Below are 26,085 nucleotides of genomic sequence, written 5' to 3'. Positions count from 1 at the left end.
GATTGCTTGCATATCAAATCATTCGCCGCGATGCACAGGGACGATTAAAAAACGATCTACGTTATTTTACCCGTGCGCGCTGGCAATACTGAGGGAGATCGAGGCGACGTTATCTTAAATCTCGACTCATTCGTAAACGACTGGTGCTCGTGCTGGCGAGACAACGACAACAACAACAGTTTTGCCTAATGCCTACTACGACTTTGCTTACGTGTATGCAATAATATAACTGCGATCACCGGCGCGTTTATAAAATTCTCTGAAAGCCCTTCGCGCAACAATGTAAGTGTACATTTCCAACATATGTGTATGCATTATATATGTGTATATGTATATATATATATATATATATATATATATATATATATATATATATATTTCTCTCTTCTTCATCAACAACTTGTGTGATAAAACAGTGCGATCTCGCTAGAAAGCCAACAATACGGTATGGACGGTTGCGAACGAAATTAATGGAACAGGTTTGTGGAACGAAGATTTTCCCTCATTTCCTGCGAACGTAATCGTGCAAAGCCGCGTATTTCGATCATCATTCCCTACGAATCTCGAGTCGTGATCCGGAATATTGCTTTTTCCTTATTTCGCGCGTGAATCCGGAAGTAAATGGCTCCTTTCGGATGTTACTCATTCTTTTGACACAACTCATCTGCGCAGAAAAAGAATTAGTATCGGTTCAACAATCATTTCGAACAAGATATAAAATCTTCTTCAAAGAATGTGATAAATTTCAGCAAAATACATTTACATTTTTAATTTAATATCATAATAGTGATCTACAGATCACAAAATATGATTATTCTGATAATATTTTGATAATACTACATTGAATCAAAACTGTACATAAATTCCAATGAAATATTCTACCAATGAAAAATTTATTAAAATTGGTCCAATGAATTATTTTATTATTATGATGTTTTATTTATTACAAAGAATAATTCGTTACATTAATAAATTTATTTATGGCTAATGAAAAGGTTCAATGTAATATTTATACTATTAACAAAAAGTTGATTGTATTAATGAATTTTAGTCAATAAACGTCATATATTAATACTATGAAGAACACCAATTATAAAGTTATATAATATTCATTAAACAGATATTTTTCTCGATAAAACTAATACAAAATTTTTCATGTAAATTATGTTTCTTCAAGATTAACAAAAAATATTTTCTCGCTTATGTATGCAACAATGACTGTAGATTTGAGACTAATCTTTTCTGTGTACATTCACGCATCTCTCGCGTACACACACACACACACACACACACACACAGATACAGACGTCGCAAATTCTATCGAAAAATATTCTTCGACGACTCTCCTCGCTTTGCGCGATCAGTTTCAAAACTACCCAGCTACATTCGATATATATTTTCCCCTCTCCCTTTTTTTCATTAATCCTTTGAAATGTATGTATATTGCGTAATTGCCGCTTTGAGCAATGTTCTTTTTCATAACCAATAATTAGTCGGTAACGATTTCGCACATTATCTCCGAGGGAAGGATTGCTGCACACGGGGGTCGTTAACGAGCGCGTTATTAGCGCGACCGAGTGTCCGCGACCGTAAAAAAGCGCGAAATAACCGATTCCGCACTTAATTGCGCGCAATTATCATTGTAACCGATAAAGCCCCCCCGAAGGATTAATTCCCGGGTGTGTCAATCTTTCCAATTTGCCGCTTCGCCTCACAGATCGATTCGGTTTTTTTTTTTTTTTTGCGCGACCATCGTGTACCACCCTGAATTCTCAACCTCGCGTTGTACGTATATATTTAAATGACAGATTGTCAGTATCCGCATCACTACTTCTATTTCTCTCCATGAGAGAATCCAGCTATTATGTTCGCGGGATGCGGGTCTAATCGAGAAATTAACTCACATGAAGTGTGTTGTCATCCGATACGTACGAAGAGAGAGAGAGTATATCTTCATCGTTTCTCGTCCCATCCATCCGCGGTAAAAGCACTTTCTCGTCAGTATAAGCAACAACTTGTAACAACTTGTATAAGTCAACATCGCTAAATCCCCGGCAATGCGTTACGCGCGCGCATCCGATTAAAACACGGGGTGTTTTTTTTTTTCCCCTCCCCGACGAGTTCAAATCCGATCCAACATTTTACACGATCACGTGGATCATCAGTTATTTATCCCTTCCCCACCCCCCACCCCGCGCCCCTGTAATAGTTTCTCGTCGTTATACCCTCCGCTGGAAACATCGAATGTTCCAAAACATGTAAAAAACATTCGCAGGCACGTCTTTGTATAATTCATGGAATACCTTTATCGAAACATTTCCCTCCTCTTTTTTTAGCGGAAGCTGCTCCCTCCCGGGAGACTCATCCGCACGATCGCGCATCCGACGCCGGAAAAACGATAGCAAACTCGCGATTTAGTCCGCCGACGATGAAGAATATTATCGTAAGTGATGAGATCCTCGAGCGGTCCGCCGATCCCCCTTCTTCGGTCCGTTATTCCAGCAGGCTCGACAATGAACCGCGCGACTCCCGATGTTACGTCATCGTCGTCGAGGGGTGGGACTCCGCCGACGGTGGTACCGGCAGCTGCGGCGTCTGCCGGTTCGACAGCCGTCTCGGCCAGCGTTGCGGAGAGACCGGCGGCGTCGGCCGCGGGGTGTTCGGCGCGGAACCGGCGGTCAGTCGCCAATTGCTGCTGGAAAACGCGCTCGATCTGCCCACGGCGGAGAGGCTGGTGTTGCTGCTGCTGCTGCTGCTGCTGCAGGCGACCGCCGCCGATAGGTCCACCCTCGAGACAGCCCTGCGTGATTGACGATTAATCAACTTTTCAGTCCACGATAACGAAAACGTATCAGCTTGCGGCAGACAGATTAAGTTCGCAAATAGGGGATCCTAAAGTGACGAAGTTATCGACGTTACGGGCGATAACATCCCCCGAATTTGCTTTACGTGATTGAACACCTTTTTTACCGACTTATTTTACGCACAAGTAAATTGCACAAATTAAACTTAAAATTAAAAATAAAAAATATTTACTTACTTTATTTATTCTTAAGATTGATTTTAGTATCTCGCGATTAATTCTCTTGTATATTAAACACGTAAAGAAGCTTTCAATTTTATAAATCCAAGGAGGAGAATTTTACATCCTGTAACGTCAGTAATCCCGTCACTTTAGAATCCCCTTAATCCTAGAGTGCTATTCATACTTTTCTTACGTCGAGTCTTCTCTGGAGAAAAATCCGCCCACAAAATTACGAATTTTTTTACACTTTTTCTACTTGACAGATTGCAAAGTGTTAGAATAATTCGACTAACATTATTTTAATGTAAACAAAATTATATTAAATGTTATTTTAAGCTTCAAAATTTCGATAACAAAAGCTATACTAACTTTGAATTAGGATTTGAATAAAAATTCACGTGTAATAGCATTCCAAGATTAACGAATAATCTGTTTTTTTAGTGAGACAATATATCTTTTTCTCTCAATGTCATCTTGTCTTTTCAAATGTAAATGTGGCAATTAAGTCACTAATTGCAAATCGTAACGCTTTAATAAAATACTTTCAAGTACAAGAAAGCATAATAAAAATAAGAAAGGTTTATTTTTACCTAGAAGGCGGAGCGGATCCTCCGGTATAAGAGTGCAATCCCGCCGGTCTTGTCACAAAGCCGGTGGACACAACGCTGGACGATCTGTGCATAGCTGGCGAGGGTGGCGCGGACGGCAGCATCCTGGGTGTTTGCGGAGGCGTCCTGCCGGATGACATGCTTCCGATACTACTGGTGGATGACTTCCTTCTCAGAGTCCTGCAAATGTACGTTGCTTCTTCTGTATAACGTCCTCTACTACCGTTTGATTTCATTTTCCAGTGCACGTGTGTTTTTTTTTTTAATTTAATGACATAACTTTTTGCAAGAAATATGAAAAGATCCGGAAAAAGTCTACATCTTTTCACACATGAATAAATATTGATATATTTTAAGATTTCGCGTTCTATAATTCTTAAAGCAAATTATAAAAATTTATCAAATTTAAAGAATTGTTTCAGAAATATATATAACTTTAAAATATAAAAATTCTTAAAACTGTATCGTGAAAAAAAATTTCATCAAGATAGGCAAAGTTCTATTGTCATGTCAGGCTTGGATAGAATAAAGGTGTGTGCGTCGCTTCAATAATTAAGTATTCCAACGTAATCACCTCTTGGAAGTAGCTTGACGGCAAAGCCCAGTCGGACAAGTGCGTCCCAAGGCGCACTTACCCTCGCACACTTCTCTCGCTAGGGCCAGTGTTTCGTAATTTCTCAGAGTGGATCTGCAGATCTCGGCGTCGGACTCGGCGAGAGCGAGGCTGGGGAATCGCTCTTTCAGCCTGTTACGTTCCTACATCAAGGTGTAGTACAATAGAGATTTAATTTCATATAAAATAACATCGACTTTGATTTGAAGATTTCTCAGATTAAATAGAATTTCGACGCGGGAGAGAAACAAAATTATTTCCGAAAGAAAAAGAAAAAGCGGCACTACGTTCCCTAAAGAAATAGATAAAAAGAAAGAAAAGGCATATGTACGATCTGAATTCTTCGCAGCTGCGAATTTGAATTAATACGTCCCGTTTACTTGTCATTTACCTCTTGTAAACGGCTAGACTCGAAGTCCTTGAGCTGCTGCTGGAAACCGACATTCGGATTTGCAATGGAACGACCGACCCTAACAACTTTAAGCGCCTCTTTCCAGGACAGATTTGTAGTGCTCATGATGTAGGCCACCGCCACCGTCACGCTCCTCGACATTCCAGCCAGACTAGAAAAATTATTTGATAAAAATTCAGATTTTATTCTATACCTTTATCAAACTTTTTTTTGTAGAATTTTAAAACAGTTGTATTGTCAAAATTGTTGGAGGTCTTCCAATCACAGTCTAATTTCTTTGACAATTTAGCTATCTCTTTCCTTACTGATTGGAGAGTTAATTTTTAATTACCAATTTACTTTCATTTTTGCTTCTTCAGTCATTAACAAAATGGTAGAGATGTGCGAATTAGTTTGCTTTGAATATCTATGATTCGAATTCAAACTATTCGAAGATTTTGAATAGAAATCATATGTATTGATAATCTGATAAAATCATAAAGTAACTTTATATTACATAATCAGTATTATTTCTTTTATATAGAAATCTATTTTTATTATCTATAAATTAAAATTCAACCATACAAACAATAATTTCGTTGTTAATTAAAAATTATGTTTCAATGATTCGATTCAATTTAATTCAATTCGATTCGAGTCAAGCGTCAAAAAACATTCATTCGCACAACTCTATAAAATCTCGCTCCTTTAATCGCTTCAATATTTTTATTGAGGGTGAATATATTTTAAAATTAATTTAAAAAATTTTACATCTCTGCGATTGTTAGAAGACATCCTATTTTTAATAGCAGCAACAAACATATATCTACCAGTGAATCAAAACATTCCCACCGCGGAGACGGGCGGAATGAATGAAGTCGTTGCACACAGAAAAATACTGCGACAAGTTCTGATCGGGACTGTCAGCGGCCAAGATGCATAGATAATGCTTATCCTGAAATATACAACACTAATTTTCAGTCGAAGCATGAAATGTATTTTTTGAAGAGAGAATACAAACACACGCGTTTCTAATCTACATTTTTTCCCCTTAATTATCCTATGGTGGTTTAGTCTAAACCCTACATCACTTTGTGCTACGCTGTTGTGCACGTTGTTTGTACTCACGGAATGCAAACGGCGAGCCGTATCGTGAATAGCCAGGATATGCGTAATTTCGAAACGCTCTAGCTGATCGGCGTCCTTGCTATCCTGATAATTACCTACGTAAAGACCAGGAAGCACCTGCGAACGATAATACGAGGGAATTACGGAGATATCATGGACAAATGCTGTGGCGAGTCTTAACTCTCTGTTTACATTATTTTGTTAAACACAAAAATTGTAAAAATATTGAGAAAAAGTAATAAAATAAAAAATAGAGAAAACCTGTTTGTCTATCGTCTGTTATAATCGTTATTTTGAGTAATCAAACTTTAATAATGATTCTCTGATTTAATATAAGCAGTGCTTCTAATTTAACTTAAATTAATTTAATCTTAACGTAACTTTTAATTAAGTTAAGTTTCTTGTTTATATAATTTTAACGTAATTGAATTAATTTTATAAATCGTAAACTTAATTCAGTTTTAGAAAAATATTATAATAACGTATAATACTCAACCCTAATATTAACTGTTTTCCCAGCATTGCACTCTAATATGTGTAGACAAAGAGTTAATTAACACTCAATATTTAACATATATTTTCCGTAATGCGCGCTTCCCAGACAATAATTCCAAATAAATCATAACATTCTTATCGCTTCTACTTTTTTCGGCGGTCGCGATTTATAAAAGACCGACTCTCCTTCGGTTTGTTTGGCGAAAGATTACTTACGATTAGACGACCAGGAAAATCCAGGTCAGACCGAGGGAGGAATGCAAAGCTGCGTGATGGATCCGCGATGGCCGTCGACGTCGCGGTAATCTTAGATTAACTTACTGTTTGGCAAATATTGAATTTGAAAGGCAGTGTTTAAGGTACAGAGAGACGGGACCTACAGACGCATACATTAGCTTAAATGCTATCACTCGCGCGGGTTTTCTCATTTTCCGTGATTCTTCGGCCAATATTGATTCAGTATTTTTTAACGGTGACGCGATCGCACGCCAGGAGAATCGTCGTCTCCCGTTAAGGATATACGTGTTACGCATCTCTCAAAGTATTACCAAGAATTTTAAAATTTCACAGATTGTTCTATTATTTAATTAGTACGTTTCAGTATTTGTGCGTGACGTTTGATAATTCTTTCGACGGTTATTCAATTTCAAGTTTGCTCTTGATTCTTATGTAAAATCGCGGTTTTGCGGTACTTATTTACGAATTTTTACGAGGAGGCATCATTACGTGTTAGATCAAATTTTTTTAGCAAATACTAATAAAACTAATAAATATTGGTGCAAAGGTTTGAATCCACTTACACTTTGTATGTACCCTCTCACCAATGCAAATTAACTTTGATCCCGGTTTAACTCGCTCTTTACCTGGTTCCAATTCTTAGAACTAGTTTAACTTAATCATTTGCTTGAAAACCGCAGCGAAATAGAGTTATTTTCGCTGCATAAGTCAAAATTTTCTGGTCGCCGATTAGGAAGAGAAATGAATAAGGAGGTCCTCCCGCGGAGTCTTTTCCATTTCGATAAACGCGATAGGCAAGTTAAGACGCTTCAGAGAAGCAATCTACCGCGGCAATCTGTTCGTGACGCGCGTTCACGTGTGTGACATTTATTTTCCTGTCGCAATGAGCTACCTCGAGAACACCCATTCTCTCACCGAACTAACGCGTGGGTAACGCCGTTAGTCTCAGTCCCCCCTCCGCGATTTAATTCCATTCGAACTGTTCTTATCGCGCGGTGATTATCCCTCTCCCCGCCCCCCGTCATCCCTCGCTCGCGTTGATTTTAAGCGAGAAAAGAAACGCCCGGGTCCCGAGACGAGACCACAGCGAGCGATGTGACGGGCCGTCGCCTTTGCTCCCCTGGCGAGAGGCGTGAAGGGTGAAGAAAAGTGTGAGGAAAGTCATGTCCGCGGGGAGGAGGATTAGAAGAATAAAAGGTAATAGCAAAAAGCGAGATATCCCACATTGAAGATGCGATTCCGATCGCTTGTGGTCTCCTGGTGCAGCGTCTGCGCGATTCACGGCAGCGTCGTGCAGATATTAGCTTCGGGGTATCGATCGTTCGATGACGGAACATCGCGATCTGCCCGTCACTATCCACCCGCACCCGGTGACATCGTCGCACACTCGCCGAGGAGCGTCCCGGACTTGCCGGCACCCGTCGTCCCCGTTGAACTTCCGGCGTACCGACCTCCCTTCCCGTCCCACCCGGGACACGCCGGAAATGTCGCGATCGCGAGACCAGCCGACGACGGGAGTACCGTGCGTCCGCAGAGACCGCGAGCTCGCGAGAGAAGACGGAGGGAGAAGATGGAGCGCGAGGAATCGCGTCGCGGACTACGAAGAGGAGGGAAGAAATGCAGGTGTCGGAAGAGCGGCCGAAAAAGCGTACGAGTCGTGCCGTTGATTAGGGCGCCCGAGTTGCGCGGACTGTTCGTCGTAAAGAGCCTGTTCACTTCCGCTCGCGCGAGCGACGACTCGGACTTCGTGTCGGCATCGACAGCTGAAGTCTCAACAACGCGGGGTTTCACACGGGATAGACACTCTACGAATATTGGCGACGCGAAGAGCGCGGAAGATGCGGGGAAGGTTGGCGCAATTCGCGGGACTCGACGTCTGTTGAACTCCCCCGGTAAACGATACAGGAAGACCGGACGCCCGACGAGGAATTGTAAAACGGACGGAAAGGGACGGATGAACATTATCGACGTGCTCGATCAGGATTTCTTTCGAGATGACGTCGGAAATGCGGGGGGCTTCGCGAACAAAGATGAATTCGTTGGGGAAACGTAGATGTTCGATCGATCGCGGATTAAGATGGATCGCAACGAGATAATCGCAGCCCATCCGCTCCTCGATATTTGAGTGTGATGTAATACTTTGCTATGATACACAATTGAAAATTTATCTCTCTTCATCTTTAATTTATAAAATATTCTTTAATGGTACAAGGAACTTTGAGGTGCTTCAAGGAAAAATGTCCATTTCAAGTAATTAAGCTTTACATTTTGTAGTAGAAGAAAAAAAATACATATATTTAATTTTTAATTTAAATTAATTTCTGTACAAGAAAAGCTATTTGCTAGCAGAGACACACGTTTTATTTATATTATGTTTCTATTAATTCAGATTTTTTTTTTAAGAAATGCATATACATATATTAAATAAATTAAAATATTTAAAATTTGATGGAACAACATTTTGTGTTTGACAATTTATTATTTGCGTCTTTCCAAAATAATTTTCTTTCCTAACAACTTGAAATTGTTTTCGAATAGAAACATTATACAAATCCTAAACAAACTTATGTTTAATTTATAGTGCAATTAAAATGTAAATTACATTTTTTATAATGTTAGAAAAATATGTAATAAGTTAAGCATCCATTAAAAGTTACAACGGGAATATGTAAGTAAAATTGTCGATTAATTATTTATAACGATTGTAACGTACATGGAGAAAATTTCATGTATGTATATCGAAAGTTACGATGTACAATAACAGCTACGGATCCTACGAAGAAATTTCATAGAATTATATCATAAGCAGTATCCAAACTATAACAATTTGATTTAAAAAAATAATACAAATTTTTATAATTCCTACCTTGATTCGCGCTCGCTGTTAACCATAGTTTTAATTTTTGATATAAAAATACTTTCCCCGCGTAATATTTTATACCAATCATCGTCAAAGTGTTGGTTAGCGTAAATGAAGTTTCATTTCGCCGCAACATTTCTCTCCGTCAGGCTTATCTCTTACACTTCCGTTTCACAATTGCGAGTTGCAACGACCGCGCGTTTACCAGTCATAAAATTTTATTCTTATCAGCAGTATCATGTTGGCCGTTAAGCGCGAGATTACGCGACAGCAGCTGGTAAGTCGTTACAATGAAATGCGTTAAACAAGTTGTCGAGTGATAAAGGCATGAAGTCAATCCTCAGAATGGAACTTACAGTCACGCTATAAAAAGGAAACTCCCCCCTCGCCCTTCCCCGTCGCGCCGTCGCGCTCCGACGGGAGGAAAAAAAAAGAAAGCTCGATTAATGAAGATCCATTGGCCATTATTTAACCCGAGGGGCGATGATAAATAAGAACCATAATTAGTTTCATAAAGAAAACAATGGAGGGTCTTAAGCGGAATTACGTTTCGTTAACGAAACGTAAAAGAAGCTATTTAAATCAATATTTCCACTGTTGGAAACAAGTTCTTTGATTTCTCGTTTACCTTTGTCCTGAAGAAACCTTAAACTTTTTAAAGACAGTTCCTTTGCAGATTCGCCCGGATACTTTCGTTAAATCTTCTGTTCGGAGTGACCAATTAGTACTAGTAGCTTGTCTATTAACGGATTAAAGGAGAGACGGAGGGCAGTAAGACGGCAGAGGGAAATCGAGTACCTTCTGAAACGACTCTCGAATATTCAATCGGTAATAGAACAAGAAGGATCGGTGACTGAAAATACAGTAGGGAACTGCGTTGCGCGGTTCGAATAAATTATAAGAGAGAGACAGAAACAGAGAGAGAGAGAGAGAGAGAGAGAGAGAGAGAGAGAGAGAGAGAGAGAGAGAGTTCGCGGAATAAATGCAAATTGAATATCAAACGGGCCGTTCCGCTTTAGAGAATCCGCGTCCTCGCCGAAAAAAGACCCGGCGCGGATAAATATTTAATTCGGCGCTTCTCGCGAAAAGTGGAACGTCCCGCGCGACTTTGTTCCGGAGATATGAAAAATGCATTCGGTTTCCTGCCGCGTCGGCTACGTGCGGCTATCGATCTGAGAGCATACGTTTATTCCCCCTCCCCCCCGTCACCCCCCGGAGAAGATGCACAGTTTCTCACCTTATTCATGCCGTTCCCCATGGTGCCTGCGAGCGCTTTATTCTCTCGGTGTTGCTGTTCAGAAGCGCGAGTCGGCGGCGAATCGTCTCCGTTCAGCGGGCATCCTCAGTCGTTCGAGTTGATCCGACGTCGATCAACCGAGCAGCCTCCTCCTCGTCGGCGGCGGCGGGGCGACGGCGGCGGCAACGGTGTTGCTTGTCGAGCGGCGGCAGCAGCATCCTCGGGATCGCCTCCTCGCGGCACGCGGCGCGATCGATCCTCTCTTTCGGCATTCGCGGTATTATCGCTCTCTTCCCTTTTTTTCCCCTTTCTTTCTTTCTTTCCTTCCTTCTTTCGTTCTGTTCGGCAATTTATCGCCCTAACCCCGCTGCGCGATAATCATCGATGATTTATTCGCACAGCGCGCGATATTATCGTGCATTATCATGCACGACGGCCGCTCGGAGAGGAGTCCCTCACTCGCTTATCATATTCGCGATCGTGCGCCTCCGCCTCCTGATAAGCCGCCGCATCTGCCCGTCTCTGCGTTTCGGGGGTGACGGAGGGATGGGGGAAGGGGGGCGAACGGGGGCGCACGTTCCTCTCTCCGATTCTCAAAGCGCGAGCACGCATTTATATTCACCGCTCGCTTTTTCGCGGCCTCTTTACCGAGTAGACGCTCCCGTATGCTCGTCCGTATCCTCCCCCCGACGGAAAGGAGGATTTCATTTGCATGCGGATTCCGTCTCTCGCGCCCGGCCTCGGGCGTACCTTCCGACGAGCGTACCTTCGGGCATGACTTTCCGACGACGACGACGAGAAATAGAACCGTCTTCAGGAAGTTACCTGTATGCCGTGACACCCTGCAACAGAGTGGAAAAAAGTCTCGCTTGAAAAATGAGGTGCGAGAGGGACGGGAGATGTAGGTGGCCGACGCAGCGAAAATAACATTGAAGGAATTTGTCTTGAGTATCGATTAGCAATAGTGTGTGTGTGTGTGTATGTGTTGGGGATGATTGCCACGTTCGAAGGAGGAAATGTGCGCTTGTTCTTTCTCCGAGAAAGTGGGACAAGTTATTGATAAATTGTCGTCGCCCCGCGGCCGGCCCAGCGCGGCGTTTCCGACGTGTGTCGCGTGATCTCGCGCGCGTAGTGTCGCCTTAAAAACGGGCGAACTGACCGCGAGATTTCACTTGGCGAACGACAGAGCGCCTTTAACCCGAGAATAACCACTTTGAAGTGTTGTTTTTTTTTTTTCCTTAACACACCAGCATCGGAAAAATGAAGCTTACGTCACTGTTTTTTTTTTATGTTATACGCAACACTTTCTTTTTACTGTAAAAATCCAAAATCTACCTTTCGTTCGAAGATTTCGAGACAATTATAATAATTATTTTTATTGAAAAATATTCTATGTATAAATATTCGTGTATTTATATAACATAACAAAATAGTATAATAAAAATAAACTATTTTTAATAATTCTGCAAGAGCAAACGCAATATAAATGACTTTACGTAACACTTACTTTACATGTTACTTTTACATAATGGAGACTAATCTTATTTTAAACTGCTATATATCATAAATTATATAATACATTATTTTATATGAAATATTTTGTTTCTTTATAGAATATAATTCTAATTTTTTCTAATAATTATTTTCTAATAATGAGTTTTTTTTAATAATTATTTTTTACAAACATCTAAATATACACTTTTAAAGAAGATTTATAATATATAAAAGCGTTTTATTAATTGATTTCTTAGAAATATTGAAAATAATATGTTACTTAATGAGTTTCTTCTGTTTGTTTAACATCTTAATTTCTCCTCACTTTTTTTCAAAAAATATTGATTAAATTTATATACACAATATCTTCAGATATTTATAAATTATAGAACAACCAATAATATACAATATATAGTTAATAACAATGACTAACTGGGGTGTAAAAATTACATCAGGTAATCGTTTACGCAAAGAAAAGGGATGGTTATTCCCTAGTTAAGTCACGTGCATTATTTTATCACGCGGAACGGAAATAGCAGACATCCACGGAAAATGAATTACGAATGGCAATATAAAATCCTTTTATTAAAAATTGTTTGCGTTGTTTCAGATAACGGACACGAACTGACTCTGCTTAAAAAATCCAATAGACTTAGATTTAAAAGAACTTATATAATCCTTTACCTACGTGTTTTGAATTTATAAATATCAGATTTAAACCATTTTGATGTTATTTATTTATTAAATTATAATTTAATAATTATCTTTAATCAATAATAATAATTTTTTATTTAATATATCGAAATTTATATTATTTTATGTTTCCAGTTTATGTATGATGTATTATCTAATGAAAATCTTACTTAAGCCTCTTAAATCGGCACTCCCTTATTTCTCGGAAATTAAACTTTGTATTATATAGTACTAACACATAATCTGTTTAGATAATGAAAATGTATAATTTATACATTTAATATATGTGTAAAGCAAATCGCATTTTTTTCAGATTAGATAAGTATAAAAAAATATACATGTTTAAATTAATATTTCACATTGTTTAAGTAAGATACTGTTAAGAAACTAGAAATAATTAATAACTTCTCTATCTATAGTAGATGAATGCGATTGAAACGATATTATACTACATAACTTTAATATAAAATTTCAGTGAAAATAAATCTGTCAATTCCTACTATTTTGCATCGAAATTTTTTAAGAGAGAAGTTTAAAGAACACGAGCTTATCGATTACATAAAGATCAATAACATGGATTATAAGGACCCGACTACCTGGCAGTACGTTAACCCACTTTGCCAGTAGTACGGCCGGCTGCATTTAAATAGTGTTCGATGCATCTACACGGAGAAAATTTTATAGTAAAAATTACCATGTACGATCTCAGATAGCATTCAATGAACGCTCGATTTTAGTTTTTGTTTTATTCAAATGTTCATGGACAAATGTTTTAAAAATGCATTATTGGACGTTCAAAATATATTCCTATTTGGACGTTTTAAAGAATTTGGATATTTTAAACACGTACGGAACGTTTACTGCATACATTTTTAATACGTTTTTAAAACGTGTGCTGTCTGGAGTAGTATCTACAGACTATAAGAATAAATTTCAGAGAATTATATAATATAAGTAGTGTAAACACTATAATTTGATAAAAAAGCATAGTACAAATTTTCATAATTACTTTTTTGTTTCGCGCTTGCTGTTTACCACAGTAATTTTTACTAAAAAATTTTCCCCGTGTAGATTTTTAGCCGACAGTCAACGATCAAATTTCCCCGTGCAATATTTAAGAGGTGCGATTGATTGCGCGAGAAGAGAAAATTCCGTTTACTGTCACGCCGGGTCGCGACATTCTCTGGCAGAAAAATAGCACGGCCGCATAGGAATAGACGTGTTTTGCACGCGCGCATTCGGATACGACAGCAGCACGATAGGCATGCATTTATGTAAATTCTAGCCCGGCATATTGGCATATAGATGTTGACGCGACGTATTTTTCTACGTCAAAACGGAAAACACACTTTGCGATGTACCGTGCGCTCTGATTTCACTGAATTCGAGCCAAGACGAGACAGCTCGGATGCACGAGGGATGCTCGCTCGCTGTTTATTTTCGGCGTAAAGCCATCGAGAGACGCGATCGAATGTCGATGTAATTGCGACGAATCCGAGAAACCTCCAGCATTGCCGGGGTTTGAACGTACAACATTAACTTGGTCGATCGCCAAGAAGGAGGTTGGAACTTTATCGACATTGCTGAAAGTTACATTAATTGTAACAACTCACAGACTTTTTACGGCGACCTCGTGATTCAATAACACGTCGTCAGTTGTAGCAAGTACGCATTTTAATCTATTGAAGTTACACGATCGAAATATAAGTAGCTTTACAAGGAAAGATCTCCAATTTAGCAATCTAAAACTTATAGACAATACACGGAGAATATCTCGTTTTATAAGACATAATTTTTTTGCTATTTTGTTCGAATTTACACTGAAGGAACAAAATCAACCCCCCTGGAAAATTGATCTACCTTTTATTTTTATTTTGTTATTTACCAACAAACAAAGGATAATTTTATCCCTTTAGGGTGAATTCGAGCAGCGCAAAAATAGTTTATCACATATCGAAATATTCCCGTAAAAAAACCGATTGAAAACGATAGGAAATGTTCAATCATTTTAAAGCGAGAGTTGACAGTGTGAATATCAAAGTGATGACGATATAGTTTTAATCATTGGTGATAAATTTTATTAAAGAATAAAAAATAGTACAAGAATTCTATCATATTCCAATTATTTAGTCGGCTTGTATCAGGGAATGGTAACATTTCTTTCTAAAAGTAAAACAGTAAGAAACGATAAAATTTTTTTATGTGGCGGTTACTATTTTTGTTGTTTTTCTATTAATTTTTTTAACAGAGATTCTCTTTGTGAGTATATTGCCAAAATTTCATAATTTTTTAAATTTCCGAGTCAAAGACCTTTTCTTGTCAAAGACACATAAAAAGAGACTTTATTATTAAAAAATAAAATTTCGTGAAAAATTTAAAAACTTTTTAATAGAAAAGCCACGTTAAAATTGTTTAAATTTTAAAATTGTTTATTTATATTAAAAACCATTCTTTTAATGTAACGAATATTAAATGTCATGATTTATTTTTATCTATTTTTTTTACACTTGAATTATAATCATTGAACAGTCAGTAATTTAATATTTGAAAATTAAATATTGAAAAGTTTAAAGGATTATGTTCACTACATTATATAAAAATCATTTTATTCGCGAAATATTTAGCACGAAAAATGATACATTGACCGTTAATAGACTAACACTCCAGCGTGATAAGAAGCCATAAATTAGTGATTGTAATACCGAAACGAAACAATAATTTTTCATCATCCGTCTGTGTGATTTAATCTTCGATCGCGGTGATATAAGCCCATTGTTTGCTTGGCGTACGCGTACATGTAAAGAGATTTTGCACAATACAAAAATGAATACAATAAATACGTAGAAATACACATTCAATTTATTGCGATTATAATCGGAGATTGTAAAACTCTCTAATTAGCCTAATCTAATGATAATTCATATAAAACATAATTTATTTAGGAGAGCGAAGTAACAGTATTACAATCACTGGCGTGAGCATGAATGCAATCTATATCTGTCGGGACACTCGATATCGTCCGAACTTGTGGATATTCGCACACCGGGGAAACACCGCCTATTTTGCTACGGTTATCAATTTGCCATTCAGATTCAAATGCAATTGCATGCTAAAGCGTAACGCGCGGATGTTGACCTACTCTTAAAATAAAACTGCCATCCGATATGGGCGGCCGGTGAATCCAATCCGAGAACCAATCCCCGTGTATACCCGCACGAATCCGCGGAGCCTGCACATGCATGTCAGCCCCGAAGCCCGTTTTTACGGCAGAATTTTTTTCCCCTTGCGCAAAATCAATCGCATAAAATTAATTCATTAAAATCGAACGCGTCGGGGGACACGCGCGTATCGCAAAATCCTCTCGACAAACCATCCGGCTATTGAATCTCTCTCTTTTGATCTCAGTCCCACATAACGTATCGCGATTTAGCCTGTAATCAAGCTAAAAGCTGCACGTTATCGCAAGCGATACGGCAATTCGCCATCTGATATCTCTCCCGATGCGCGAAGACATCACTTGCTCTATGAAATAACAAGGTGGCCGGAAGATTAATAGAGATAGAGTCTCATCACTCGCGATGAACGAGCACCTCGTAAAGGGACGAAGGGGGGAGGGGGAATCTCGCGTTCTCAAGATCAAACGAAGCTTTCGTAATTGAGAGGAAGAAGATGAAAAGAGAGACATTCGATTCGAAACACACCTGCACACAATTCACGTTCCACACTGATATCGCGGGAGGAGGGAATCCCTTTGGGAGAGATTGCTCTCCGTTATCGCGGATTAGCTCGTTGCACTCGCGGGAAGCTATGCCCTTCTTTCTTTCTCTCTCTCTTTCTATCTCTGTCTCATCCCTGTCTCCCTTCTCTGCGTCTCTATCTTTCTTTCTCTCTCTCCCTTTTCCCCTCTCTGAGAGCAGCCGGAATGGACGAGAAGCCGTTTGCACTTCGCTTTTAACTGCTCCCTTCACGAGGAGGAATTCCCAAGGCGGCCGATCGTAGCGGATCGCGCCTCTTTAATTCCATCGTTCGATTACACTTTCAGCCTCGTCTATCACATACACATGCACACACACATACCGTTGCGGTAGATTGCATCGCAATTTGTGTGCGTTCCTATCTCCCTCTCTGTCTTAGTCCTCCCCTCTTTCCCTCCCTTCTCCCCTGCCTCTCTGTCCCTCTCTCTTTCTCGGCGACTCGACAGAAGGGCGCGTCGTACGAAAACTGCCCCGTTCTTGGTGCGAAGCAACGCGTGAGGAACCGACGGCAAGGGGCTTTCCTGGAGACGAAGGGGTGAGAAAAGTGCAGAGAGAAAGAGAGAGGGAGAAGTAACGAGAAAAAGGCGGGGTGCGGGCAAAGTGGGGGGAACCGGACTACGACGACGATGACGACGACGACGACGACGACGACGACGACGACGACGACGATGGCTACGAAGAGCGACTAGGCAGGAGTCGGTGGCGGGGGAGCAGCGGTTGAAGCAACGTGCAGGATAGTGGGGTAGATCCTATCACCGCGCGCGAAACAGCCTGCCTCGAATGCGCGTTTTGCCAGTTCCGACATGGCACGGCTCCCATATCCCGAGGGCAGGATTATATTCCGCACCTGACACCTGCGGCTTCTACTTCCTCCTCCTTCCTCTCCTCCTGGGACCAAGACACCGGGATCAGACGGATGATTCCTGACGGTGAAACGGGACGATTCGTCGGACGGGTGGTGGTGGTGGTGGTGGTGGACGCACACTCTCGGAGGACGCGGCACCTTGAGCACTATTGCGATCGATTGTCGCGGCGTTGAACCACGACTGGCCTGGTCGCACAGCCAGGCTTAGCCCGATGTCGGAAGGGACAACATCCGGACGTCCTCACGCGGAGGAGATAATCTCGCCCGCCGCGTCGGATACGGGGCTGAGGAGATACGGGCGTCCGGACCCGCGGCCGCGATAAGAGACAGGGGGAGTCATTATCTCATGGCTCTCTTCCTCTCCCTTTCTCTTTCTCGTTTTACGTAGGAGCCGACGCAGACGCCGCGACGAATGCGTCCGACTCGTCGTCGTTCTCACCCCGTCCGCGGGAATCTGTGTCCCGTTCAAATTCATTGCCATGAGGTGGGTGAGGATGAAGGTGGAAATCTCGTATAACAGATTTGTCGCGACGGAATGGGAAGGGGTAGAACCGCAGTGGGGATCGGCAGGACCGAATTGAGACGGCTCGGGATCCTGACTCGAGACGAAGAAACTCCCCCCTCCACGTCTCTCCTCTCCATCCCCCGTCACCGTGTGATTCTGAAGCCGCGGGGAGACACGCGTACGGGGATTTTATGGGATTTATAAAAAAATATCGTTATCTGCTTTTAAACAGATCCCAGATAAAAATAATAACGTTGTGATATTTTGCGAGTCGGAAATCTACCATTGAGAAGTGAGGAAGGATCTCCGTTCGAGAATCTCAAATTTGAGATCCCTTGTTCTAAGATCAGCGATTTCCTTGTCTAACCACCCCTCATGTTGCCTTTCCCAAACCAGAAAGACAGCAGCCACACTGCGTTCACAGCGATGTTACCGGTGGCGTGATACTCGGGGGGGAGGGTGGTAATCCGTCCCTGAGGGTGAAAACGTCGGGAACGTCGGCGTCAGCAGCGTCGGGGCGAGTTCGCGCAGAAGCCGCTCAATAAAGGCCGTTCTCACCCCCCTAACTATCCCTCCCCGCCCCCACGACCCTGTCCTACAAACGCGGAATCTAGTGTAGTAGGACTCGCACACGCGGGCTACTGTGCTACGCTTGCGTCGTGGCCGCAACACCACGATGTGTGTGTGTGTGTGTGTTTGTGTGTGTAAAGTATGACGAGATCCTGAATGAGCTCGCGTCCCGTCGAGAGATGTTGCCGAGACGCGCTCTTTCCGCTGTCTTTCCGCGACATCTCTAGACGAAAGCAAAAAATATTTCAACTTTCTCCATTATATACAAAGATATAATAATTTCTCCTTCTATGTAATTCCCTCGTATTTACAATATAATTAAAATTATACGCACGTAAAACTTCATAATCACACACACAAAAATCATTTGACGTCTAATACGGAGATTCGGAACCTCCATTAAAGTGATTTCCAATGGACGTCCGCTAAAAGTTCATAGTTTCGCAATGTACGTCCATCGAACCTCCATTAGATGACAATCCTAGGTGTCTATTAGACATATACGTTATGGATAGATTAATTATAGACGTTTCATAGAGTTTCGATGAATGACTAATAGACATTATGTAGATCAAGTACAGGTGTTTCGTAGAACTTCGATGGATGAGTCATAGTCATTAACGCGAAAGTTTAATAATATCTTTATAGATATGTTTTGTCTGTAAATGTCGGAATGACATTTTACGTACTTTCATCTTGAAGTTTAGTTTTTGCCTTTTCACCGTGCATCTTCAAGAGGAATCATTTTATCGTTGTTTTATTAAGACATAAAACTACAACTGCATTTCATCATGCTACACCCTTTATTCTGTTATTTTTTAATTACGAATAATAGAACATCGCCATCCATCTGTCGGCAATGGCGCACATACTGTTCGCTCAATCCTATCTATTATATATTCATAATAGATGTCTAATAAGCATCCATGATAGATTTATAGAGGACATCCATCATGAATATGATATAGATCTCTATTGGAGATCTATCTGACTTCCATAGTGAAGATAGACGTCCTGTGGAGTTATGGAGGTTTGATGAATGTTATTTTTTATGTGGGCAACAATAATTCCTCGTCTCATAATATTCTCTTATTTAATGCGAAATATTTGATTTTGCCTACTGCATATGAGCAATAAAGTATTTATTTATTTGACGTTTACTCCCCACGTTTATTAATTAATAATAAAACACGATATTATCTCGCGAACTCGTTCCAACGTAATCTAGAAGAGAATGTTGAATGAGAAATCGGACAGGATTACGGGGCCGTATTTCAATGCACGTGAAAAAGCCAACGGCTTTCAATTCCGCGTCGAAATTCACGTGTGCGTTTGATATCATAACCGATAACTATTTTGATACCTGCGGGCGAATCAACGTCAACAGGGAATCGATTTCGTTCGTCCAACGCCCGTTATAGTCCCCCCTATCAGACGCCGCATATTCATTCGTACACGGCAGGTATATTTACATCCCGGGACGTAAATACATCCGTCTTCATTACGCGTTACGTCGACACGGAGAGACCGTCACCATCGGGCGTAACGTGATAATAACGACGTATAATTTGCTCACCGCGCTAATTTCGCCTCGTTAATGCATCAATGTTGAGAAACATTATCCACTTGAGGACTCTGTACAGATGGAAGATGGCATCGTATTAATGAATTTTAAGGAAGGAACGGGAGAAATATCTCTCTGCCTCATCATCGTTTATTCAGCTATCTTGGATACGAATATCCACTTCGCCGTGCTAAAACAAGCGCAGCACGAGAACAGTATTGCGTTCAAATAACTTAACATTGTAGATTTTGAATAAAGAGAAGATAAATTACATGTAAAAATATTATTACATAAAATAAAGATTATAAAAGGTAAATTTATATATTTACGATGTTATTAAATTCTATCTTTAAAAATATCGAATTTTAAAATTCGCGAGATACATACCTGGATCTTTTTTTAGATCTGATAATTTAAATGAAAAGGCTAACACTTCTTTTATCTAAGGACAAAGGCAGAAATAATATATTTTATAACCAGAGGAAGATAAAATAAAGTCATTTCTTGAACTGAATAATTTTGTACAACGATAAACATTGTTCAGGAAACATGACTTTTTGGGAACTCGCTTCACTTTATGCAAGATCTAACGCATAAAATCTATCCACATAAAAATACAAAAATGTTAGGTCGATTGCAAAGAACAAGTAAGAAATGCCATAAAACGTTTTTCTTATGCCTATACAGCCTATACAGCTGTACAATCCATTACTTACCCTTTTCATTCTTAAGATTTTCCATGCACTCAGGGATCGATCAATCTTTTCGAACCAAATAATTTTAGAACAAAGCGAAAAAAATTATATCTCTTCAAAATATTTCTCTCTTAAACCCAATAAATTATTTTTATCCTTTTAGTATTAAGTGAATTATATATCGCTGCGTTCATTGCTCGATCTAATAATACAATAACGTGTATTATACGTTAATATCACACATCATCCCGTGTTAGAGTAATTACGTCAACGTGTTTCAAAATTATATCCATTATTTACGTAGAAAATCATAGAAAAAACATTTTATTTATGACAAAAATAGATAATTAATACTTCATAACAACCGTGATACTTATATAAGTAATATCCGTAAGTAAAGTATTCTATTAATACTTTTGTTTTCTATATCTACTTTATTTATGACAAAAAATATATAATTGTCCTTCATACATAGCTGTGATACTTAATTAAGTAATATCCGTATTCTATTAATACTCTCATTTTGTGTACAAAAAAAATTCATTCTTATTATCCTTTATAAGCAATACAATATGTTCTCTCTTCCGGCGTATAAGAAAGACATAATGTAGGATCTAAACAATAAATATCTGTCGATGTCAATACAAAAATGGTAGTAATCGTGCGTTGTAACATCACCGTAATCGCTCTTGCCCGGAATATAAAAGCGTCTGTCGGCGGCTATTGATGTTTCAATTTTTCCCCGATATCGGAAGCGGTCTTCTCAGCGGGAACATTACAGATCAACATCAAGCCGAGAAGTACCATGGAAGTTCCACACCACCAGCTCAACGAGACAGATTCGCCAAACACCATGAAGCCTACCAAAGCCTTGAACGAGGACGAGAAATATTTTTATAAAATTGATGTTTCATAATAAATTAATAATCAAAGTTATCGAAACTAATCCATTTATACAGACAAGTAAAACATCATTCTCATGTTAAGAAAAGCAGTTATTCATTTTTTAATTTTCTTTTTTAAGAAACGGTTATATCTTTGCAAAGAATATCTTTTTAATGAATAATTTTAAATTACGTCATTTATTTAAAACAAGTAATATTTACTTAAACATACAGAAGAATATGCACTTGAATTAAATAAATATCACGTATTTCAAATAATTTATAAATTTATATATTTACGAATTTATCGTAAGTTTGTCATAAGCATCAAATTTATTCAAATTATATAATCTTATTAATTTTATGTTTTAATCAAGAATGTTAGATTAAAATAAAAATTCGATTTACATATTATTTTGACTTTTTTTTATTTAATTTTATAATATTCTGCGAAAAAAATTTCTTTGTTAAAGATAATCATTATTTAATAGAAGAAAAAATTGAGTAATAGCCTTTCCTGACAGTAGAACTGATATTTTTCTGTGTGAATATTCCCCTTTTACAGAGATAAAAAACGTAATATGGGATGTTATTTTGAAAAACAGAAAAATATTTTATACTACGTGTTACATTGGATTAAAATCATCCTGTGAAAAAAAAATTTTTTTTTATTTAAATTACTTATCAACAAAGTAAAATATTGGAAATTAATGCGATCCGGCGTACCACGTGTTCGACATAAGATAATAATAGAACAGATTATATAGATCAAATATCTTTATTCCTTGGGGATTATTACCCGGTGACGTTCTTAAGCTCAAAGCGCATCTATATCCTCGCAAACCCAAAGTTAATCTCGTGAATATTTAATTTCACGTCGACGCAATCAATGTAAGGCGCCGTTTCAGCAATCATAGCGCGCCAATGGATTAAATCAATTTTCACGGAGAATTAAAGACAAATTCTGCCGTAACGTCGTACAAAAAAAAAAACAAATAATCCCACATTTCTGATCATAGTGAGACAAAGCTTTATTTCTTGTACGAGACGAGCCATTTTCACAGGAAAAGGAATGAAAGGAGAGAGAGAGAGAGAGAGAGAGAGAGAAAGAGAGAATAGGACGTAATTATTTCTATTATTCTAATAATAATTCAGGCGCAATGCATTTCCCAGCGTATAATGTAGTGCAATCGAGATCGCGTTTCAATAGCGTGTATCATATCGTACAGTTCCCGTTCAATCGCCACGTACTACCTGCGCACATATAATTGCAATGACCGCATTGTGCATACACACACTCGCGGAATTACGTCTAGTTTGCGAAACAAACTTTCACTCCTTGCGAACCAACCGGCTCTCGGATGTATATCGACTATAGACGAATAATTGTCGACAAATGCCCTTTTCTGCAAAAGATCGCTTCCCTTTGCCATTTCATTCCATTAACGTTGTCAAAAGTTTCTCGTAACGAAAAAAAATATCCGGTCCGATGTTACACGGTAATCTAACTTCTTCTTGCGATAAGCACGATGGATGGTCGCCCTGTCGCAACCTTAATTTCACTGACAGATACTCCAATTTGAAGGCAACTTTTTCCTTGAGGAAAGACCATCATTTATATCGTAAGTTTCTAATTTTCAATTTTATTACGTAAATCACAAATTAAAATTCTCTTGGAGTAGAATTATCTTGAAAAATTTAATTGAATATTATTATTATATCATTTCTTCAGAGTTTCCCAATAAAAATAAAAATTTTAAATAATTTTTATTCAAAACAACTTCCATTAAATTAATGATCAAACATTTTGAAAAGCTCATTAGAGAGATTGTTTAACTTTCCGCTTTCTTCCTAATTCTCAGCAATGATTAAGAAAGATTTTATATTACAATATTTACAAAAAATTAAAAAATGTAAAAAAAATTTATTTATACTTTTATTAGTAAATATATGTTTGTAAAACATTTAATTTTGCAAACTTAATCCATAATTGGAACCATCACTTTAATTCTAATAACAGCAATTACTTAATTTTTCCTTAGTGAAAGAAAATCATTATTGACATTATAAATTTTTAATTTGTAATTCCATTATAAACCGCGGACTAAAATTTAGCTGAGAAAAGTAGAATTATTATTAAAATCATGGATTTTTAATTTAACTTAATATTTTATTAATTATTTATATATGACCTTTTAAAGCTTAATTCTAAAACAGCTTCTTTTCCGTTATTTTAAAACTTTATTAATATTTCGGGATTTTCGTTAAACCGAGTTCAAATCTGTTGAAGAATACGTACTGAGATTACAATCGCGAATAGAACGTTCATATTAATCCGTGTTATATAAATAATACAAAAATATTATTTACAAGATTAATTATAAGATTTAACACTCACCGAACAAACATAGTTTGTAGCTGCACTGGTGATCGTTATCGGCAAGGAAGATCCGCTGGCATGAAGCGCTTTGACAAAAAACGTGTTTCCAACGGTGTTGCACACGATCATAAAGACGATAAGCGCTCCTTTTACAAGCAACGACAGCTATAAAAAAATAAACATGTAAACATTATAATGTTCTATGCCTTTGTATCGTCATTTATTTCTCGTTTCAAATTTCTATACTTATAAATTTCTATGTTTATAACAATTTACACCACAAAAATACACTATTTTGCTGTAATTTATAAAGTTATTTAGATAAATAACTTTTAAACGAATAAGTTTGTAAATCCAAAGAAACTTTTGTGTAAATATCAGAGTTTTATTATAGTGTATCAAAAAATTTGATTTAATTCGTAATGCTACTTCGTCATCAAATTTACAAATAGGTACTTCATAAGAACTAAGACCAAATCAAAAATTAAATAAACCAATAAGAGAATTAAATAAACTAACAAAAGAATTATGCTCCATTTTTAAGCTTCAACGCAGACATTCAAACGTAATAATAAAATATCCCATAAAATTTAAAAAATTTTGGTAATACTTTAAGACATGTATATCCTTAACTTCTTTAACGCTAATCAAATTTATTATTTTTTAAAACAATATTCTAAATTTGTGAATGAAAAGTCCCATTTTCGTTTTTTTTACCGGCGGTTCGAATCTACCGCCAACTCACCAATGACGACGCGTCGGCGCCACCGGGGAGCTTACCGAGGAGACTACCGATAGTTCCAAAAACGCCGGCGATGATCGCGAGATGCGCTCCGTTGATGGCGCCACCGCTGCGCCCTTCCATACCGATAGATGACTCACGTGCACGTGTCCGGGTCTCTCGGCGACGTCGCCGAGATCGGCGGGATGGCGTTCAAGGTCTCTCCTCGCACCGAGAGCAATCGAGATAATGTCACCGAGAGTTCGAGAGAGCGGCAAACGCGCGTGCGGAACGGCGCCGTGCGGTCGCGAGCGATAAGATTCGCGGCTACTCTTATCTGCTCGAGAATCGAGATCGGGAGCAAAAGCACTTTGATACGACGAGGTAACCGATATTGAACGCGATCGCACAACGGCGCGGCCGCGAATGACGACGGATGATTAATCGAAGCATGCGCCTTCGGCGCGTCAGTAACGACGGAGGCGCGTAGCTTCGAATCGTACGAATCGATCGCGATTTATCGAAAAGATCGAGAGAAAGAGAAAGAGAGAATTATACGAAAATTTCGAATCTAAAAAGTTGGAATCAATCTTATAAAATGTTAAAGATTTAAGATAATCTTATATTATAAAGCAATATTATTTTTCTTACAATGTAGAAATGTTTTGTTATTATCTGTGGACCTAAATATTAATATTCAGCCTAACAATAATTATTGTAAATTAAAAGTGTCAACGATTTGATTTGATTTGGCGTCAAAAACTTTGATTTACATATCTTTAATAGGCATCAATTAAAATTTTGCTTCGACGATCAAATTACATTTTGATTTCGAATTAATATGCAGAATGTAAAAGATGTAACAGTATTCTTTATTTTTATTCTCATTATGTGCATACACGATGAAAAATAGATTTAAGCGTTTCTGATATGATTTAAATCCTATTTAATGTGTTTAACAGAAACGTAACCACGAGAAAAAAAAGTGGAGCATTATCGTATATTGTCACCTGTCACGTGCGTATGACAATATGTTTGTCGCGACGTTCATGTCATACGCACGTGACAGCGACAATGTTTTATAGTTAAAAAGCGTTTGTCACATAATTGTAGATTTTCGAAGTAAACTTTAAACTTTAAATTTTGAAAGTTTCGAAGCCCTAGTTCATATAATATTTAGTATTATAAAGTGATAGTTTACCATGAGTTTTAACGAATGCACGATCTTATCATAACGGTTTAATATTATTTTTAGTTAATATTAGCATGACCGATCGTAAGTCCTAAAATTTATAAATCAAGATAGCCGTAAGCGGAGAGATGCTAGTGTAGTTCATGTAACATGTTCTATACGGAAAATGGAAA

General features: G+C 38.4%; 2 protein-coding genes and 1 long non-coding RNA gene across 6 annotated transcripts; 1 reads left to right on the top strand and 2 right to left on the bottom strand.

Moving 5' to 3' along the window:
• Nucleotides 1-1,410: 1,410 nt before the first annotated feature.
• Nucleotides 1,411-21,457, bottom strand: LOC105835258 (dual specificity protein phosphatase 15). Of its 4 annotated transcripts, none has more exons than XM_012678356.3 (8): nt 17,384-21,457; nt 10,595-11,436; nt 5,766-5,882; nt 5,468-5,592; nt 4,638-4,809; nt 4,208-4,389; nt 3,616-3,813; nt 1,411-2,800 (listed from the first exon to the last, which is right to left on the bottom strand). In XM_012678356.3, the coding sequence occupies exons 2-8, from the start codon at nt 10,613-10,615 to the stop codon at nt 2,536-2,538; spliced, it is 1,080 nt and encodes a 359-aa protein (XP_012533810.1). In that variant the 5' UTR covers nt 10,616-11,436; nt 17,384-21,457; the 3' UTR covers nt 1,411-2,535. The 4 variants fall into 4 exon arrangements, with proteins under 4 accessions (XP_012533810.1, XP_012533812.1, XP_012533811.1 ...); XM_012678358.3 differs by lacking the exon at nt 17,384-21,457 and adding an exon at nt 16,859-17,377; XM_012678357.3 differs by lacking the exon at nt 17,384-21,457 and adding an exon at nt 16,483-16,852.
• LOC118647330 lies at nt 2,796-15,914 on the top strand. The gene is made up of 3 exons (XR_004964638.1): nt 2,796-2,874; nt 3,620-3,821; nt 12,699-15,914. It is a non-coding gene; the product is annotated as an uncharacterized LOC118647330 (long non-coding RNA).
• On the bottom strand, nt 21,456-24,864 carry LOC105835257 (transmembrane protein 42). Its single transcript, XM_012678355.2, has 3 exons — nt 24,745-24,864; nt 24,018-24,164; nt 21,456-21,605 (listed from the first exon to the last, which is right to left on the bottom strand). The coding sequence occupies exons 1-3, from the start codon at nt 24,862-24,864 to the stop codon at nt 21,456-21,458; spliced, it is 417 nt and encodes a 138-aa protein (XP_012533809.1).
• Nucleotides 24,865-26,085: the final 1,221 nt, after the last annotated feature.

The sequence above is a fragment of the Monomorium pharaonis genome, chromosome 9, assembly GCF_013373865.1.
Source record: "Monomorium pharaonis isolate MP-MQ-018 chromosome 9, ASM1337386v2, whole genome shotgun sequence".
Lineage (NCBI taxonomy): Eukaryota > Metazoa > Arthropoda > Insecta > Hymenoptera > Formicidae > Monomorium > Monomorium pharaonis.
Note: the sequence above shows the minus strand (reverse complement) of the source record. Positions and strands in the feature narration are given on the sequence as shown.

Excerpts from the sequence above, each read along its gene's own strand:
- LOC105835258 (XM_012678356.3), bottom strand. The coding sequence starts at position 10,615 with ATGGGGAACGGCATGAATAAG. Across the intron at positions 4,810-5,467 it reads GGGAATGTTTTGATTCACTG|TCTGGCTGGAATGTCGAGGA; the intron begins GTAGATATATGT and ends TAATTTTTCTAG. Across the intron at positions 4,390-4,637 it reads AGTCTAGCCGTTTACAAGAG|GAACGTAACAGGCTGAAAGA; the intron begins GTAAATGACAAG and ends ACCTTGATGTAG.
- LOC105835257 (XM_012678355.2), bottom strand. The coding sequence starts at position 24,864 with ATGGAAGGGCGCAGCGGTGGCGCCATCAACGGAGCGCATCTCGCGATC. Across the intron at positions 24,165-24,744 it reads GCGCCGACGCGTCGTCATTG|CTGTCGTTGCTTGTAAAAGG; the intron begins GTGAGTTGGCGG and ends ATTTTTTTATAG. Across the intron at positions 21,606-24,017 it reads CTACAAACTATGTTTGTTCG|GCTTTGGTAGGCTTCATGGT; the intron begins GTGAGTGTTAAA and ends TCCTCGTTCAAG.